At 42.7% G+C, this 18,445-nt stretch overlaps 1 protein-coding gene across 11 annotated transcripts in view; it reads left to right on the forward strand.

Annotated features, from left to right (window-relative positions):
* EPHA5 (EPH receptor A5) overlaps positions 1-16,686 on the forward strand; it is a 177,572-nt gene extending 160,886 nt beyond the window's left edge. For 7 of the 11 annotated variants that reach the window (XM_034064705.1, XM_031048506.2, XM_031048508.2 and 4 more), the window contains 3 exons: positions 4,186-4,379; positions 8,120-8,275; positions 16,510-16,686. In XM_034064705.1, the coding sequence (XP_033920596.1) occupies positions 4,186-4,379; positions 8,120-8,275; positions 16,510-16,615 (456 nt within the window). In that variant the 3' untranslated portion in view covers positions 16,616-16,686. Of the gene's footprint in view, positions 1-4,185; positions 4,422-5,533; positions 5,539-7,423; positions 7,436-8,119; positions 8,276-11,849; positions 12,067-16,509 lie in introns of those variants that run through there. The other 4 variants (XM_034064708.1, XM_034064709.1, XM_034064710.1 and 1 more) reach the window with 3 other exon arrangements.
* The last annotated feature ends 1,759 nt before the right edge of the window (positions 16,687-18,445 follow it).

An 18,445-nucleotide genomic window follows, 5' to 3' on the forward strand; every position in this document is an offset into this window, starting at 1 on the left:
CAGTCCAGAGAGCTTTCTTGGTTGCCCTTGCATTGCTGATCTCAAGTGAATAGTTTTGCTCCTGTTGTGAACATCTTGTAAGTCTGTCCTAATGCAAGCTCTTAATGCTTTGTTTGTACAGCACCCTCAAGTTCCCTTGCTCCTGTGCCCCTGCTTTCTTGAGCCTCTGACCTCAAAGCCACCCTCTGAAACATTCTCCAGACAGGAATATGCCTGGGGACATTGTCTTCCTCTTGTTGCAGCTCTGATCCCAGCTTGTGTATGGATCCCTTGATCCTGCTGCAGGGCTAAATCCTACCCTGAACTCATTATAAACATCTGTCCTTGTCTAAGGCTAAAAAAATTTAAGCCTGGGGTTGCCAGATTTTCTGTGCCTCACCTTCCTCTTCATATCTCTGAGAACCATCATGGGTGGAGGTCTCTGAGAATGCCTGTTAGTGCATGATGCAGGGATCACCATAAAAAAAGTGGGGCCACCCAAAGCAGCTTTCTGATGTGGAGGACAATGCAACCCCTGCATGTGGAAAAGAGAGTAATTCCTCATACCTTCTACTTCATTTCTGCAGCCCTGCTGCCTGTGGAGGTGCTACTGCTAGCTAGACAAAGCAAACAGGTCATTGTTCCAGCATGGTTTCTTCTGGTCACAACACCTGATATTTCATCCTTTTTTTGAGCAGCATCCCTATGAGTTTCTGTCATTTCACTGGCAGCAAAGGCTCTGGCTGAGCATTCTGTTTCTCCTGTGGTTTCTCTGCAGGCCTTTGCTATCAGTGGCTGTTACTACCGTTACTACCTGTCATGCCAAGCTGCTGTCTCATCTCACTTTGAGTCCAGGTGTGGAAATGAGTGGTACCTTTGAGACGGTCACACCATGCTTCTTGCCAGGGAGACAAGCTCATTGTTTGGCATGAATGCCCCACCACTCCTGCACTGCTGAAGCTGTCACGTTTGCAGGGAGTTTGGTAAAGCAGCATGTATTTATGTAGGGATTTATCTCAGTCAAATACAGAGACTTTTTCCCATAGCCTGTGCAGAGAATGCAGCAATTGGGAGCCAAGCTTTTTTTGTCACACTGAGCCCTGTAACTATCTTTAATGCTGATGCCTCAGCATAGCACAGATGTTGTTCAGTAAATGCCAGTCTAAGACTCAAGCTGGTGCCAGTAAAATAAGGCTCTGTGGCTGGGGAAGTCCCATGTCTGGATCATACTGCCATGAATATCCACACTTTGCAGAACTGTTCTGAAAAGCCCAGATGCCTCCACGCGCTGTGGGGCACGATGAATTTCACGCTTGCCTGAAGGGAAGTGGATGGGGGATTGGTTTCTTTAGCAGCAGAAAGTAGATGACTGGTGAAATGTTTATGAGCATCAGCTCTGCTCAGGTTTTGCTTGTGTTACCTCTGCCTCTGAAAGCGGCAAGTGCCTGGATGCTGGAGGCTTATGAAACTTGATTCAGTGCTGTGGCATGTTTCTCATGTGATTTATGCCTTTGTCCTCCATCTTCTGAAGGCTGCCTCTTCCTTCCTCCCCTGCTTGTCTTGTCAGAAGAATCAGTGGTATATGAAAGCTTTAGCTTTCATACAGAGGACATGGGGTCTGTACTCACATGAATTTCGGATTCCATTGTACAGGAATGCATGGGCTGTAATTAAAGCACATCGTTTGCAAGCAGTCAGTAATGAGCAAAATGATTCTCACCATGTTACAGCTGGATTGCTTTAAAGGAGATGCAGTGCTGTAGGGCAAGAAACATTGTCACTGCAAAGACTGCAAACCATGGTTTAGAGTAGTGCTAGTTTCTGAATGACCTTATAAAGATATGCTTTGACTTGACCACAAGATAAGGCTTTGATGCAGGAATTGTTGGGAGGAATTTTGTGGCGTGTTACACAGGTTTCTAAGCTAAATGATCACAGTGCTTGCTTTTTAGTATTCACACTGGTATTTTTATGAAAACAGGGCTAGAACTGTTGCTTTGATTTAGTGGAATAGACTATTCCAAATCATCCTCTCCCAAACCCCCAGTTCAGTGACCCCAATCCATACGTGAGTAGTGTTTGTCTAGAAAAAGAATAGGGACAAAAATGCCTCCTTGGATGCAAATTTTAGCTCTTCAAGTCTTACAAAGCAGTACACGCTGATGAATGGAACAGTGAATGTGCCATTTTCTTATTTTCTTATTTTGGTCTCTGTTGCTTCATTCTTTTGCTCCTTTTAATGCCAGACCCTCAAGGCACCTTCAGATGCAAGAGTCTATTTCAGCATCCTAGCTCCTTACAGTATTTTGATGCCATTTACATTGTATCGCTAGAACAAATGACATCTTTTAAATTGAGTTAAAGACATTGATTGTGATGTTACTAACTGCCAGGAATATCAAACATGCATAACCCTACTGCAGATGTAGTTCAGATACTCTGAGCTGGTGCCAGATGGTCTGCTCCCTGTCTTGCTACTATTTTCTTTCTGCTACACCTGGAAGATGAGCTGTTATTGCTATAAATACAGATGTGGACACAGCAAATAATATTCTTGTGGCTGTGCCACACTGAGGCTTTTTTTAATAGGGCAGCTGCAAATCTAGTATCAGGGACTAGCTGAAAAGCATGTGAAGAACAGACAGTGAAGATAGCATAGTGTGGTGGGGCTGGTTTTTGATGTTGCAAGCAAGAGCCAGGTCATTGAAGAGATGGCTTTGCAAGCACAGGTTGGGTAGAAAGCATGCAACTGCTCTACTGACAGATGAAATCTTAAATGGGCACAAAAGCACTGCAGGTCTTGTGGGCCAGATCTTCAGATGTGCTCACTGCATTTGGAGAAAATTACAAAGCCTCGCCTACTTGTCAACTACGTACATCCTTAGGGAGTTTGAGGTTCCTGCTACTGCTGCTTGGCCAACCCAGCTCATTCCTGAGTCTCTTCCACTTGGCAAAAAGCTGTGTGGTGGAGCATAATTTGAAAGTGATACATATGGTCCTTAATTTCAGAGCCTTCTGAAATGCAATGCCAGCTTGACACAGCTCTTCCTGTACTGCATGTATAGAGACTAAAGATCAACAAAACAACTTCCATGCTAACCACAGCACCTTCTTTTTGAACACAGGATGTTTTCAAATCATGAGATATTGCCTAGAATGAATAGTATCTTATGTAGAACTTGGAGTCCAGCAGTCAAGTGCTGTGGTTTTCCACATTGCAAATAGCTGCTTCCAGCTCCTTTTGGACAAGAAATCTTGGGAGTAGAGGGTGTGAAGATGGGCTGCCGAGACTCTCTTGGCATGAGCACAGACCCTTGTGGCTTGAAACACAAGCTGTGCTCTCCTGAAAGCTGTAATGGTTCTAAATGAGAAATGCTGAGCTTGAAGCCCTGCTGTAAATCTGCCCCAGACTGGGGAAAACAAGTTGCTTTCTTAAATTCTCGCTTCATTTACCCATTTCTGCCTTTCAAGAGGGACGGCAGCACATGTGCATACCACTTGTTTAAGATATAGAACCAGAGAAGGTTTGTATTTGAAATCAGTGCAACAACCCTCCCCTAGTTTTAATTTATATACTTTTGGGCTGACATTTTAAATTCCTGACAGAAATGTGGCCACACTAAGAAACAACTAGACCCAGACAGTATTGAATGATATATGAGATGGTTATTCTGCCTCTGCCTTGAATCCATCCATCAATTAGCATTCAAAGTCTCTTTTGAAATGCAGTCAGACTTTTATTACTGTAATACAAATTTGTGGTCTAGCACATGCTTTTTCATTTAGAAAGAAGCCAACATCTGAATAAATAAAATCTCTGTACTTCAAGAAGATGCCAGAAAGCCCTGTAGGCTGCTTTTCATGGACTTAGGGTAGGCTCTGGGAGTTTCCTGGTATATAACCTACAGCCTTCGGCTGAGTTTTGAGCAAGTCAGACATGACAATCTGCCCTCCCAGTTGCAGCAGTGCTGTGGCTTTCTAGATTCATTTTGCAGTGACCAAAACCTAAGTTATTCAGCCCATTCCATAGACAGTATGAAAGTGAAGTTTTCTGGGTTTGGCTCTTGTGTGCGGAGCTGGGGAGTTGTGGGATTTTACTTGAGCATATTGCTTGTCCCAGAGTTCTCTGTTTAAGTCAGTTTGCATTTGGGGAAAAGATGAAAGGAAGAAAAGCAAGCCATCAGCCTTGTGTTTTGTCTCCCGTAGGTGATTAAAGCCGTGGAGGAAGGCTATCGCCTGCCAAGTCCCATGGACTGCCCTGCTGCTCTCTACCAGCTAATGCTCGACTGCTGGCAGAAAGACCGCAACAGCAGGCCCAAGTTTGATGAAATTGTCAGCATGTTGGACAAGCTCATCCGTAACCCAAGCAGCTTGAAGACATTGGTTAATGCATCGAGCAGGTACAAATTCGGGCCAAAGCCATTTCTCAGAATGAGATTCTTGTCTGAATACCTGCCCCCTGGGGTTGAGTTGCCACTTAATATTTAGCCTCTGTGTGTCTGCAGGTGGATGTTACTCCAGTTTAATTATGTCTAGGGGATTTTTCCATATATACTTCTTCCGCTGAAATTGGCAGGCACTTGAGCAATTCACTTAATGTCTAAATGCAGTGCTGCTGCCACAGAGAAAATTACTGTGACCTGTCTTTCAGAAACATGAGTTTCAGTGGTATTTATAGTTCTATGATAAAGCTACCTGTGCTCTATCACAAGATTAGAGAGGGCAAGACCTGAGTGCAAGAAGCAGGTAGTAAAACACTGCTCAACTTATTTGCTTGTTGACTTCATATTGGTGGTGCAAATGAAGAGCATCTCTTGAGGAAAGTCTTAGGATATGCAAAGCTCACAGATGTTGACACTAAGCTGTATGGTACAGTCCTCATGCTGGAGGGAAGGGATGCCATCCAGAGGGACCCTCAGAGGTGGGCCAATGGCAGCTTCAGGAAGTTCAGCAAGGTCAAGTGCAAGGTCCTGCACCTGGTTCAGAGAAATCCCAATCACAAATACAGGCTGGACAGAGAATGGTTTGAGAGCTTCCCTGAAGTGAAGGACTTGGAGTTTTGCTTGACAAGAAGCTCAGCATGAGCCAACAGTATGCACTTGCAGCCCAAAAACTCAAACCTATCCTGGGCTGCATCAAAACAAGTGTGACCAGCAGATCGAGGGAGGTGATCCTGCCCTTCTACTGGGCTCTCCTGAGACCCCACCTGCAGTACTGCATCCATCTCTGGGGCCCCCAACATAAGGAGAACATGGACATGCTTGAACGAGTCCAGAGGAGGGCCACAAAAACAATCAGATGGCTGGAGCACCTCCTTTTGAAGACAAGCTGAAAGAGTTGGATAGCAGGCTTCCAGTGCTTAAAAAGAGCCTATGAGAAAGCTGGAAAGCTGTCCTTTTTACAAGCACATGTACTGATAGACAAGGGGTAATGGCTTTAAAATGAGATTTTGATCAGGTATTAAGAAGAAATTCTTTACTGTGAGGGTGCTGAGGCACTGGAACAGGTTGCCCAAAGAAGCTATGGCTGCCCCATCCCTGGTTCCCCTTTCAAGGCCAGGTTGGACGGACCTTTGAGCAACTTAATCTAGTGGCAGGTGTCTCTTACTGTGGCAGGGGGTTGGAACTAGTTGATCTTTAACATCTCTTCCAGCTCAGACAATTCTGTTCTATGTCCAAGATTCTATGCCCAAGTACGTTCTCCCACAACCATTCCTAGGCATGCTAGCCACCACTGCCACTTGTTATAGTCTCAACTGCCAGTTGAGATAGAGGATCTCTGTGATTCCCGAAGTTCTACACAAACTATTTACTAAAGCTACATTAAGTCAATAGAACAGTGGGTGCACAATTAAACATGAAAATAAATAGCTTACAATAAGGTAAATATGGTCAAGAAATAAAGCTGCACTTTAGCCAAGAGAGATTAATATTTTTTGTGAGTTTTAGTAAGTGTCTCCACCATACTGGAATCTTGGAGAGGTTTTTTCTATTTCCACTGGAAGGACACAAGTATTACTTCTGAGCCATCTGTGTTGCTAATCACTCAGTGGCTTGCAAGGTCATGAAGGAATGATGAATATAAATCATTGCTGCTTCACTGATGGTAGTGGAATTCCTCTGATTTATACTGGAAGAGGCCCTTCAGAAAAGCTTATTCTCTGAGGAGAAAAAAAAAAAAAAGACATCATTTTCCTTGGACAGGAATGAAAGGGATCTAAGATGAGGTTGGACTGGTAATGTGGACCCAAGCAGATGTACTGTTGTGAGCACCATCTGAGTGAGTCTTGCACAGCTGCATGTGTCTTATCTCACCTGCTTGACCTGCTCAGCTGCTGTTGCTCAATTTCACATCCCTGTGCTGGCATCTCATTCACTGGAAGATAAGAAACATGAAATCTCTGTTAATATTTAAATAAAAGGTAGATCTGATTCACCAAGCTATTTTACATGCATCATTTACCATCTGAAGAAGAAATTACTCTTATTAGCAATTAGATGTAGTGTCAGTCCCAGCAAACCTGCAGGAAAAGCTTTATGATAGCATAAAGTATGTGATCTTTCATTTTCAGTTTAGAACAAGTTATTTTCCAGGCCTGTTATGCAGAGTTTCATGCAGTGTTTTATACCAAACTGTTATGCCAAAAGAGAGGAAAATAGGCAGTGAGACATTTCCTTGAGCTGCTAAGCACTTTTCTGATGTTTTATTCCATGAACATGTCTATGCAATTCCAAACCTTTCCTTTTCAGAGCTTCTGTGGGTATTTCCAATGTGGATGGAGCACCTCAGCAGCAAGGCTTTGGGAATGTTTCTATTGTTACAGATTGCCATGCTCAGACCATAGTAATTCCAAATGAATCATAGTTTCAACATACAGCAGCTGTAAAGGACTTTTTTATATATGTAATGTATTTTTTATGGAAATTCTCATTAATGCAAATAAGGGAGGAAGTCACTCTCTACATTACAGCATGTGCATATCAGTAGGTGCCTCCTGACATTAATGATGAAAATCCACTTCTCATGATGATTACTTAGGAGTTTTGAATTTCTTATGTGTGTAAAATGTTATGGGAGGCCATTATGTTCTTGGTAGTGCAAGTATTCACATTTTATTGGATCCTTCAGCATTGCTATTAAATAAACAAATAATACTAACGTGCTCATAAAATATATGAAGGTTCCTGAAGTGCTATAATAATATAATATCCCAGCTCTCCTTCCAATTGAAAGTCTTTTAAGTATAATTCTCACCATCGGAGGCTGACCCAGAAAAAATGGGTCTTTTTTTACTTGTGGGTAATAATCTTTATGCAAGGCTTACATTAGCTGTATATCCTGGTTTATAAAGCAAGGGACAAGTCTAGTTTCTTTCCTGGCTGACCTTGGACAAGCCCTCTTTCCTCTCTGCACATCATTAGTAGGGTGGTGGACCTGTACGCAGCACTGGTTGCTTGTGCCAAGTACTGTATCGGTGTTTCTGCTGCGGTGAAGGGTTATTATTTGCCTGAATTGCTTCTTCCGTGCATGGCATCACTGAGCAGGTTACAATTGCAGTAGAGAGGCCTTAAGCAAGGGTTCAGGAGCAGGCGTCTACCTCTGGATTCATGGTTGGAGCATTGCTGCTCTCTGCAGGGCTCGTCGAATGCTGCCTGTATTTGACATCCCCACCCAACTTTGACGAAGCAGTCCCTGAAGTGTTAACAGCAGCCTGTCATTGATGGCCACTGCTGGGAAATGTAATTTGGCTTACAGCTTGTAGGCTCTGGCCTATCTTAAGTTAATTATGAGCTTTAAAGGAGAAGGATGAGGAAAACAGAGCAGGAAGAGTGAAATGGAAGACTTTGAAGTAAGAGTAAGCCTGCTTGTTGGTGAGAGGTAACGGGGATAGATGTTAGTCCTCTCCATTTTCTGCTTGCAGTCAGGACCAGAAATGGCAGGAACAGACTCTAAAGAAGGTGAAGTTACAGGATGTTTGAAAAACAGTATATCAAGCCTGCTGGGAAGATTTAAGCTGCAGCAACCACTGAAACCATAACAAAAGCATCATCTTTACCATATAAAAATGTGAGCAACTGAGTCACATTGGGTACATCTCAATACTGATTCTGTTTGCTTTCATATTTTCACTTGTTTTTAGAGTATCAAATCTGTTGGTAGAGCACAGTCCAGTTGGGAGCGGCACCTACAGGTCAGTGGGTGAGTGGCTGGAAGCCATCAAAATGGGCCGATACACGGAGATCTTCATGGAGAACGGATACAGTTCGATGGATGCTGTGGCTCAGGTGACCCTAGAGTGAGTAGTGCCCAGATCATTCTCACATCATTTTCTGGAATTTAAGAGGGTGGGAAGACAAACCATTCAAAAACATACAGGGATGACGCTGCAGAGAGGAAACCATTACCCTTTGTTTGCAATCAGCAGTTTTTCTTTTAGCATCTGTATTGATGATAACAAATACAGGCAAGACTAAAACTTAACAGTCACTACATTGGCAGTCACTAACTTAACAGTCACTTCTTTGGCTCCTTTACTCACAGAAATCAATGCTTCAGTTTGAATAAGTGCCTCTCATAATAGCAGTTGAATATCTGGGGTTATTGCCAAATAAGAACCCCACCCTATTATTAAATGGATAAGAGCTGGAGTCCCTGCTGTGGTTGTACTGCCTTTACACCAGATTAGCTGGTTTCACAGTCAATCTGAACAGTCAAGCCCAGTAAAGGCTAGAAACAGTATGCAACTTTAACAGAAGTAAGCACAGATACAGCTGATGCCAACAGAAAGTGTCAGCAAACCCACAGTTCTAGGGGACAAGCTCTCTGGTCATGACACTTCCATCTGAATGTGCCCTTGGTTTTTGCACATGGGTATGACTACCATTGGCATGACAGTATTCAAATGACTCGGTAAACACCTCATGGCTGCTAATTTGGTATGTTCCACTTTTTATTGCTTGCCTTGCTTGTGTAATTTTGTCTGTACTTTCTGCCTGCCACTTACTCAAACTGATCCCAAAGTCTGCCTTTCTGGCTGGCTTAATTTGAGCTTAGTTTAGTGCAGGCATTAAGGCAGAATGGGAAGGGTTATGCTTTGTGCTGCTCTGGAGAAGGTTGTGGCTCTTCTGACCACATGCAAATTGCCAGTGCATATACAGAATCCATGCTGAGGATTAGGAATAAAAAACAAAAATCTCCACAGAACCACAGCAGTTCTCCTGCCTGCCACAGGGCTTGCTGTACAGGGTAGGAGGTCCTTTGCACATGATGCAGGTCAGTAGCATCTCCATGGAGTTCAGTTTTGCATGACACTCCTGCACTCCCTCCATGCGTGCATCTGCCCTCACTCAGATATTTGCACCATTCACATCACCAATATTTATCCCTTACACCTGGATATGCATCTCAGGGTGCATAGATTTCTACCGAGATCCTTTTTTGTGTGCCTTGAGACCCTTACACGCCATTTCCGAGCTAATACTACATTTAAGTGCCATGTTACTTTGGCTTTTGAGCACTCCACCATTCCTTACCTACTCATCTGATATGGCAGTGCCCAGAAACACCCAGGCTTCAGGGTTCCACTTACACTGGTGATCTACAAATGCTGACCAAGAAAGAGGTCCATTCATAGGGTGGTCAGAGTCCATGCAGCAGAAAGACCCAGATAGAGGCTGAGTGGAAAGAGGAGGGATAGGATGAGGCAGTAATTTAAAAGAAAAGGAAGCTGTTGGAACATTCCCCTCTGCTGTGCCACCTCACACTTCTAACCAGTGCAAGTTCTGGTAGAAAATGAAGGTTGTCTAACAGACTTATTGCTGCTTGGCTGAATTAAAAATGAAAATTAAGTCTCAATAAAGCTTCCAGTTTGCTCCTCTTTAGAGTTTTATGCAAATTCAAGAGCTCTAAAAGAAATGCTCAGAATTAAAATGGTTTGGTTTGGGTGAGAGAAATGTTGGGTTAAACCCCAAATTAATGGTTGTTTTTGACAATCAAGTAGAAGTTTACTTACTCATGCAGCTTTAAACAGTCTTAGTATCCCCCTATGCTGATGCAGTCTTAGCATCTCATCCCACTGACAAAAACTCTCATTTTTTTGAGTGCAACATTTCAGATTAGGAAATTATGTCATTAATTTTACCAAAATTTTTAAATATTTCCCTACTCTTTGATATTCCAGAAATCTTAAAAGTATCCCTGAAAAATCTTTTCAGGATACTGAAAAAGTATTTCAAAATGTTTTTTCTAATTGGCAGTGAACCAAGAAATCCATTATCTGTACAGTTCTAGCCAGAAAGGCAAGTTGGTTTAAAAGTCTTTAAATAAGATTATGGCTGCTAGAGATGCTCTGACCCTCACCAGCTGCAAACTGCCTCTGAGGCCTTCTCCAATGGGTCTCAGTATGTTCTGTGTAGCACAAGTGTCATCCTGATTTGGCCTTTACTAGCCCAAGTGGAGACCACATGTCTGAGCTGCTCAGTTTCAGCTTTCTTCAGGGCCTTTACAGCAGCAGAGCAGTGCAGTGGAGCTGATGCCTCAGAGCCTGGGGAGCTTCTGAGTTTTGTTTGTGGGTTGGGTTCTTTTAAGCTAAAAAGACACATCTCACGAATCCATTTTGAATTTCAGTTGAAAGTGAAAATGTTGAAACTCCCAATAGTTAGATATCTATGCCAGCAAATAAACTCCTCCCCTGCCTTGGACAAAGATGCATGCATGAGTTGGGCTTAGTTCTTGAGCAACTCAGCGCCTCTTTGCATTAACAAAAAGACTTGACTCTACTCAGATCTATTTTGGGATAACTGTGAAAGGTTCATTAAAAAGCTAGCCAAGCATCGAAATCAAGACTTCTCTTGTCCTTCTCAGATATAGTAAAAAAAGATAAAAGACTACATTTTCAACTATTGAAGAAACCATCATAGTTGCTTAAGAAGAAAGGTGTCCCATGTTGAAAGCCTGAACTACATGCTCAGGCTGATGTAAACTGGTGGATTGCCCTTAAAACCAACAAAGGGTGGCTCCTGGGTGGGCTCAGCTGAGACTTATGGGTTCACCAGAACATAAACACTGCAACAAGAGAAGTTCTTTAAAGGTCGATATATTGGGGGTTTCAGTTTTCTGGAGGTTTTATTTTTTTTTTTTTCTCCCTGCAAAAGGGATCCACAAACCATTTTGTACTCTGCAAAAGAGAATTTTGGTTAAATGTTCCTTGTCATTTTTAATAGAGGCAACTGTTCAGTATATTCCAGAGCTGGGACTTGGGGGGATCAGGTGAAAAGGTGAATGGAACATCTGAAAGTAGCTTGCTTTCCCCAAATGACAACAGTAAAACATTCTTTACAATTTAAGAAGTTGCCTCCAAATACCGTCCAAAATTAACTTTTCCAAATTTAAACTGCATAGGAGACAGATGTGGAAATCAAATGGAGAAAGAACAGGAGAATTGCTGCTAGAAAAGCAAAAAAAAAATTATTAATGTAAAGGATTCCTAAAACCTGAAAAAAATTAGTAGCGCTGCACTAGGTTTTGGCCATAATTCTGATGGGACTGCTGACTGTGGGCACCCAGCCTGTGGCCTCTTTACAGGACCTGGTTGAAATGGTAGATGTTCAGCACTTCTTCTAAATTCTGCCACCATTTCCACCCCTCCCCCTTGCATGCAAAGCAAAATCCCAATTACTGCCCTGCTTTTTTTTCAAACTGGTGTCTGGATGCATTTATTCCAGAAAAGAGTAGTAGTAGTGACAAATTTCTGAAAGCAAAAGATTAAAAAGATAAAACTGCTGAATATCGCCCCAAGTCCTGAGCTCTGCCTGCTTAAGCAAAGTCCTGAAAATGTATGTGTTCAAACAAAGAGTGATTTCTACATTTAGCTCTAATTCTTGCAAAGGGATGAATCACCTTGTGAAAAGTGGAGCCTCACCCTCCACCCCCTCTTTCCAACTGGATATCAGACTTGAAGGCAACCTTTCCAGTGGATCAGACCTGCTCTTTAAACTTGTGGATCACCTAGTGACTTTGAGTGTGTCTGGACCTCTTTCAATCCACTGCAAGAATAATTTTACCAGGACAATACTCAAGAATAGATAGATCCATGACATGAGTTTCAGTTTGACCTATGACTGGACCAATTACTAACCATGTGGACTACATGCTTCCACCTTTTGAAAGATCTGTAATCACTGAATCTCAGGACACCCTCTTGTTTGTTATTAGATGAAGAACTCTGAATATTTGTAATATGTGCTGTGTTGCTTTGCATTGTATTTTTTTTCCTTCTAAAATAAAATAAATTATTTATTAAAAGTTATACTGGATGAAGAGTTTAAGAGTTCACCTGCTCTAGATGCTTATTATTAACCTGAAATCTCAGTCCTGAGATTATGATACTGTGTCTGCTTCTGAACAAACCAGTTCTCATCTCGTAATCAAGTAGGATGGGAATAATGAATAAGAGCAGATGAACTCTTAAAGTCCTTATTTGATGCTGAAGTCCCTAGCAAGTGGATTCCTCTCTCTTTAGCATCTCCTGAAGGTCTTTGAGATTGTTCTTATCGCTTATTCAAACTGACAACTAACTCTGTGAGTAGTCCCAGTCTGATGAGGCAGCTGTAGAGTTACACCACCTAAGGGTGGTGAAATCTGGCCTGGATAGGGGATAAAATACAAAATACCTGTGGTAGGTTGACTAGTGCCAGCCGCTGAGATCTTCCAGGAATGTGGCCCTTTCGCTTGCATGACTAACTGGCTAATGAGGAGGGTTATATTTTATGTGACATACCAGTCCTAGTCTACACTGTGTTTGACAAACTGGTCCATGGTGTATAAGTAGTTCTGTTTGTAAATAAAATGGTTTAAATATATTTCTTACTACGTGGAGACTGTGAATTCAACCCTTGCAAATGGAAGATATTGCAGGGAAGAAGATACTGTGTTGTCCCTGGCACATTGAAGTTGAGCTTCTGTGCAAGGCAGTGGTAAGAGAGCAGCATGCATGCAGCTGTATACAGGCTGGTTTGGATGAGCCAACACCAATTTGCCCTTTTGTTTTCTTGGCTTTTTGGTCGACTTAGGTCAGCTTCTTAGTACTCTGTTGGCAGGTAATTTGAATTCCTGCCTGTTCCCATTTTCAGCCCTATGTAAATGAAAGACAAATGCAAAAGGAAAACTAATCCCTGAAACAAAAATAAAAGTTGTCCGATTGCTTGGGGAGGTTAAGTATTTTGAAGCAGAGAGACACCACAGCACATGGTTGCATGGCCTCTGTGATGCCTGTGCTGCTGCATCTCCATGGCACTGGGGGATGCCTGTGCTGCTGCTGCAGTAGCACACACAAAACCCAACACTGGGGATCAGATCCCTTGTACAGCAAGGTGCAGCCTGAATCCTGATTGCAAGTGCCAATTGTCCATGGGTCTTAGTTGTGCCTTTCTTAGAGGGAATTGCACATTTCTATTTCAAAGCCCCAGCAGATAGCCACACACATCTCCTCTGTTGAGCTGAGCTCACTGAAATTACTAGCTGTCTGCCTTCAGATGGGCCAGGCAGCTCTACACTGGACCTTGAGAACACTTGCTTGGCAGCCCTTAAGCACAGATGTTGGGGTTTGTTTGTGGGAGGAGTTTGTCCCAAAACCAGCTGGTTTGTGCACCTGGTTTTGTTTAAATTGGCTTCTGCCTTGCACTGCTTTAAGTCCTTCAGAATGGAATGGGAGTGTTCATGATGCTGTAAGACATGGTCGGAAAAAAGGAATTAAAGCTCATGCAATCTCTAGGCAATGTTTTGTAAGTTTCGTTGCTGGCTTTGCAACGCATGGAGTGGCTTTTGAATAAAGCTGCTAATTTTATACTAGGTGAGCATCTGGCTTTGGAGCTGTTGTCTTCTGGTGCGTCTTCGTGGAGGTGAAGGACCCCATAGTAGCAATATTTTTTCTCCTCTCTGAGGAGCCTCTGTGCTTTTGACTGGTGGCTCCGTGTTTGAGAGAATCTGATACTCAAAAAAGAAAAATTAGACTGGATCCCCTGGTGAGCAGCTAATGGATTCAAACTAGAAAGTCTTTTTTCTTCTTTCCCTTCTGTAATCATGAGGCACACCTCAAGGACATTGAGTTAAGGGGTTACTGTAAGCGATGAGGGGAAATCTGTGTAGTAAGTAGTTTGGGTTTTTTTGTTAGACTGATGGAGGTGATGTGAAATGCCAAGGTGCACATGCCTTTCTCAAAGTTTCAAGCTATTTTTTTCCTGCATAACATGCACGACTGTCAGAAACAATACGTCTGTGATACATGTGGTGCTGGATTTTCAAAAGAGCTCAGCTTGCACTTTACATACCTGAAAAAAAAAAAAAGCTGAATTTTCAAAAAGTGCCATCAGAGCAGCACTCAGCAGGGGGAAGATGGATGTTGGCTCTTTTAAAATCAGGTCCTATACTGGGTTGGTTTGGGTTTGTTTTGGTTTTTTTTTTGATCTTTGGTGTGAACTTCCAACTGTGCTGTGTACATAAAATAAATTGCATGTAACAATAGCATTACTACATTTTCCTTTATTATTTAGATAACTTGCTGAACTAGTTTCACAATTCAGTGGAGGCAGAAATGAAAGTGTGTCCCCCTGAGAAGGCAGACACCTTCTGCAGGTGCTGCTTTCTTTTCTCTGCTAGCTAAGGAGCATTGCTGATGTGTCTCATTGACCTCCCCTGCTCCATGCTGCTTATATTTGTTATTTCCCTTATGAACTGGCAAGTTACATTGCCAAAAAAGAGTGTGATACCAAATGAAGTGTTTAACCTGGAGCAGAATATCTGGTATTTTCCAAATCAAAAGGCTGAAAGTGTGGCAATCTTTGGAGAACAGCAGATCTAGCTTTTGGCTTCAATCAGCTTATGTGTTGATGTATCAGCCTTCACTCAGGATTGGTTTTTATTTGAAGCAATGTTCATCTGTATAAGTTTTGGACATAGGTGATTGGTTGTATTCACATAGGACTCTGTCCGGAGTGTGAAGCTGCTGAGAGAGGTACACCTCCATAAGTAGCTCATGCAACATTACATGAAAGTGTTTTGGTGGTCACTTGAATGTGTTCACCTGCACTCCAGCATGCAACCATGCTGTTAGCTATAGGCCAGGTTTGCAGTATGTCTCAGGTGATGGTTGGGCTCCTGAGTGTTGCTGGCAATCCCCAGCCGTTGCACGCATCAGCCCTGCCACTGTGGTTTCCAAAAAGCACCTACGTGTTCAAGGAGGTCACATCCCACTGGCTTTCAGTGGAGAGCTTTCTCCTCAAAGACTTGCCACAGGGTGTCAGCAGCTGTGGGATTCATGTGTGTATTACAGAAACTGTAGAGCCCTACTGCAAAATCATCCCTTATTCAGTCCAGCATGGAGGTAGAAAGCAGATGGCTGATATTTTTCTAGTGAAAGTCTAAAGACAAAATACCGTGTCTCCTCTAAGACAAACTGCTTCTCTAACAGTCTCTGTGTCTTGTGATGGAAACACAGATGGACCTGTCCTGATGTTTCTTCTGAGATATTATTGGTACAATTCCTTTGCTAACACTTTTCCCCCAGAAAGAAATCCCTACAGTATCCCTATACTCTGCTATAACCCATGGCCTTACCTGGCTTTAGGTGTGCTATTGTCTCTGATCACCCAATGTCCTGTTGTAGTATCTCCAGGGGACAATTTGTCATACTGCTGTCTTTGGATGAGATAAATTGTTGCCTGGAGGTGCCTCTTTCATGCCATCAATGTGAACCTTGGTGATTATCTTCATCTATACATCTAAATTTTAGAGGGCTGAGCTTCTGAGAAAAAAATCTTTCCTCCTAATCCTGCTTTTCACATAAACTGTCTTATATTACAGCTTTTCTATAATGGCTGCCCAGTAGAAACTCAACACAAATGCCTTTGGCATTTACCCCCCCAAAAAAAATAAACATGGGCTTATGGGAAGATGTGCAAAGGCTCAGAGGGGAGCTGCATTGCCAGTTCATGTTGACTTCAGAGGGTCATTGGGCTGGTGACTCTTCTAGAGGCTTTTGCCTTTCAGCTCTCTGTAGCAGTTAGTTCTAGGATTGTGGTTTGTGTATCTTTGGCTTTGCCTCTTCGGAAGAGGAAAGAAGCATGGATTGACCTCACTCCTCACTGTTTGTATCCAAGATGAAATACGAGCCTTTCCAAGAAGAGGAACTGCAACACAGGCTTTCTTACATAGCTTTTCTCTTGAAAATAGGGCTTTTCACACCTAGCAGACTCCTTGGCTAAAAGTGGTGCTGGCACTTTGCTGTCCAGCTTTTCTTCTTGGCCAGCAAGGTGATCTCAGTCAAATTCTGTCACCTCTCTGAGATACCATTAAATATAATAATAATTAAAAAAACAAATAGTGAAAACTAAACTTGCCAACTAAGCTTGGCTTCAGGAGCTGCCAATGGTAAGAAGTAAGTGCTGACAGCAGCATCGGCTCATGCGGTGCGTGGTGTGTGTGGCGGCGTGTACCTGAGAGGCCCCTGGAACCAACGTCTGCTTTCTCCCACAGGGATTTGAGGCGGCTGGGAGTGACACTTGTTGGTCACCAGAAGAAGATAATGAACAGCCTTCAAGAGATGAAGGTCCAGTTGGTGAATGGAATGGTGCCATTGTAACTTGGTTTTAAAGTTGCTTCCTCAAGTGGGTCGGTCCTGCACTTTGTACACTAGCCCTGAGATTTATTTTGACTAAAAAAAAAAAAAGAAAAGATAAAAAGGGAAATTCAGTGGTTTCTGTAACTGAAGGATGTTGGCCTCTGCTGCAGCACTTCTAAAGCAGTGTTTTGACTGAAGTTTTCCTTTTCTTCCTATTTGTGTCCTCATTTTCATGAAGTAAATGTAAGATGCATGGAACATGGAAACGAATTTGCTGTACATGAGGTTAACCCATCTCTTAAGCTTCAGCGACGACTACAGCAAGCCTTCCCACCACACGTTGTCTGTACATGGGAGATACAGAGATATATATATAGCACCTTTATATACTTAATTACAGCAGCACATGGTAATACTTCCAAGGACTGACTTGAGCAGAGAGAGTTTCGTAGCCATTTGTGGGCTCCCAAAAGCTGAGGTTTGCTGAAGTTTCACTTCAAGTCTTACTTGTCTACAGAAGTGTATTGAAGAGCAATATGATTAGATTATTTCTCGATAGATATTTTGTTTGTAAATTAAAAGAAATGGAAAAAAATGCTGTTACACAGCATTAAGTTATAGATACTAGTGTATAAACATGTTGCTTGCTCCATGGTAAATACAATACAGGGTGTATATTTTTTTCCCTCCCTTTGTGTTATCAAGCTCTTTTTGTTTGCTCTTCTGGGAGGATAATACATGATGTTGTATATACTGTACAGTTTGCTACGCATCAGGTACAAAATTTGAGCTCTTTCCTTGGTTTGTGCTATTCTTCCCTCTCGCTTTGCTTTGGCTCCCTTTTGTGTTAACACTATGCTTTGTATTTTTGCTGCTGTTTGGTTTGAGCAACATATAAAGCCTTCAGGAGTTTTGACTGCGTACATGAGGTAGAAGGAGTCTGCATAAATAAAAGATGTCCTCCTCTCTTTCTTTCCACCATGGACTGGGAATGTCCAGAAGAAGAAAACATCTGCTTCTCAGTGGCCTCCAGCAACAGCATGGAGTTGTTTTTTGTGTGTATGAGTCCTATCCAAGATACTGTGGGACTGCCTCCACACCAGCATTTCAACCTGGCAGCCATCACCCCATGCAGCCCTCACACTGTCACTGGAGCCCAGAAGAGAAGCCATGACGTGGTCTGAGCTGCAAGGAAGGGATTTTGCTGTGCCTCTTCTCATGAAGGGGATTAAGTCCTGGGGTGGAGGGTGGAGGTGAGACTGTGGTCATCCAGCATGGAGATTTTGCAGTATTTCCCCGAAGTGGTGGTGGGTTGGTGGTAGGGGGGTTATTTTGGGAACCGTGCTGTCTTAAGTTGTCTCTCTGAGCATTGTCATTTTGGACATGGACCTGTCCACTTTGGGGCAGAGCACAGAGAGGAGAGCAGAACAGCACAACATTATGACAGCAGTGGCATCCCATGGGTGAGAAGGTACCATCTGGCTAGTGTAACTCAGATCACCACTTTCTTGTAGCTGGGGTTCAATGTGTACACTAAAGCTCATGGCTGTTGTTTTCAGAGGAAGCTGTTTTCAGCCTGGTCACCTGGGAATCCTACCAAGGAACAGTTTGGAGCTGTCCTTCTCCTTTTGTTGCACATAGGATTAATCAGCACAGTTAATTTGCAATTCATAGGCTGGGTTTTTTTGGTGAAGGCTTTGGTAAAGATAAGGATTTAAAAGTGGATCAGTGGATGGCAAGTGTTTGCTGTTTCTGTAAATATACTGCTTCCTTAGAGCTTGGATAGCATATTGTAGCATACTTCCTTGGTTATAACATTGACATACTGACTTGCTGCAAATCCCTTCATCC

This window comes from Melopsittacus undulatus, chromosome 7 (assembly GCF_012275295.1).
Source record: "Melopsittacus undulatus isolate bMelUnd1 chromosome 7, bMelUnd1.mat.Z, whole genome shotgun sequence".
Taxonomy (NCBI): Eukaryota; Metazoa; Chordata; class Aves; order Psittaciformes; family Psittaculidae; genus Melopsittacus; species Melopsittacus undulatus.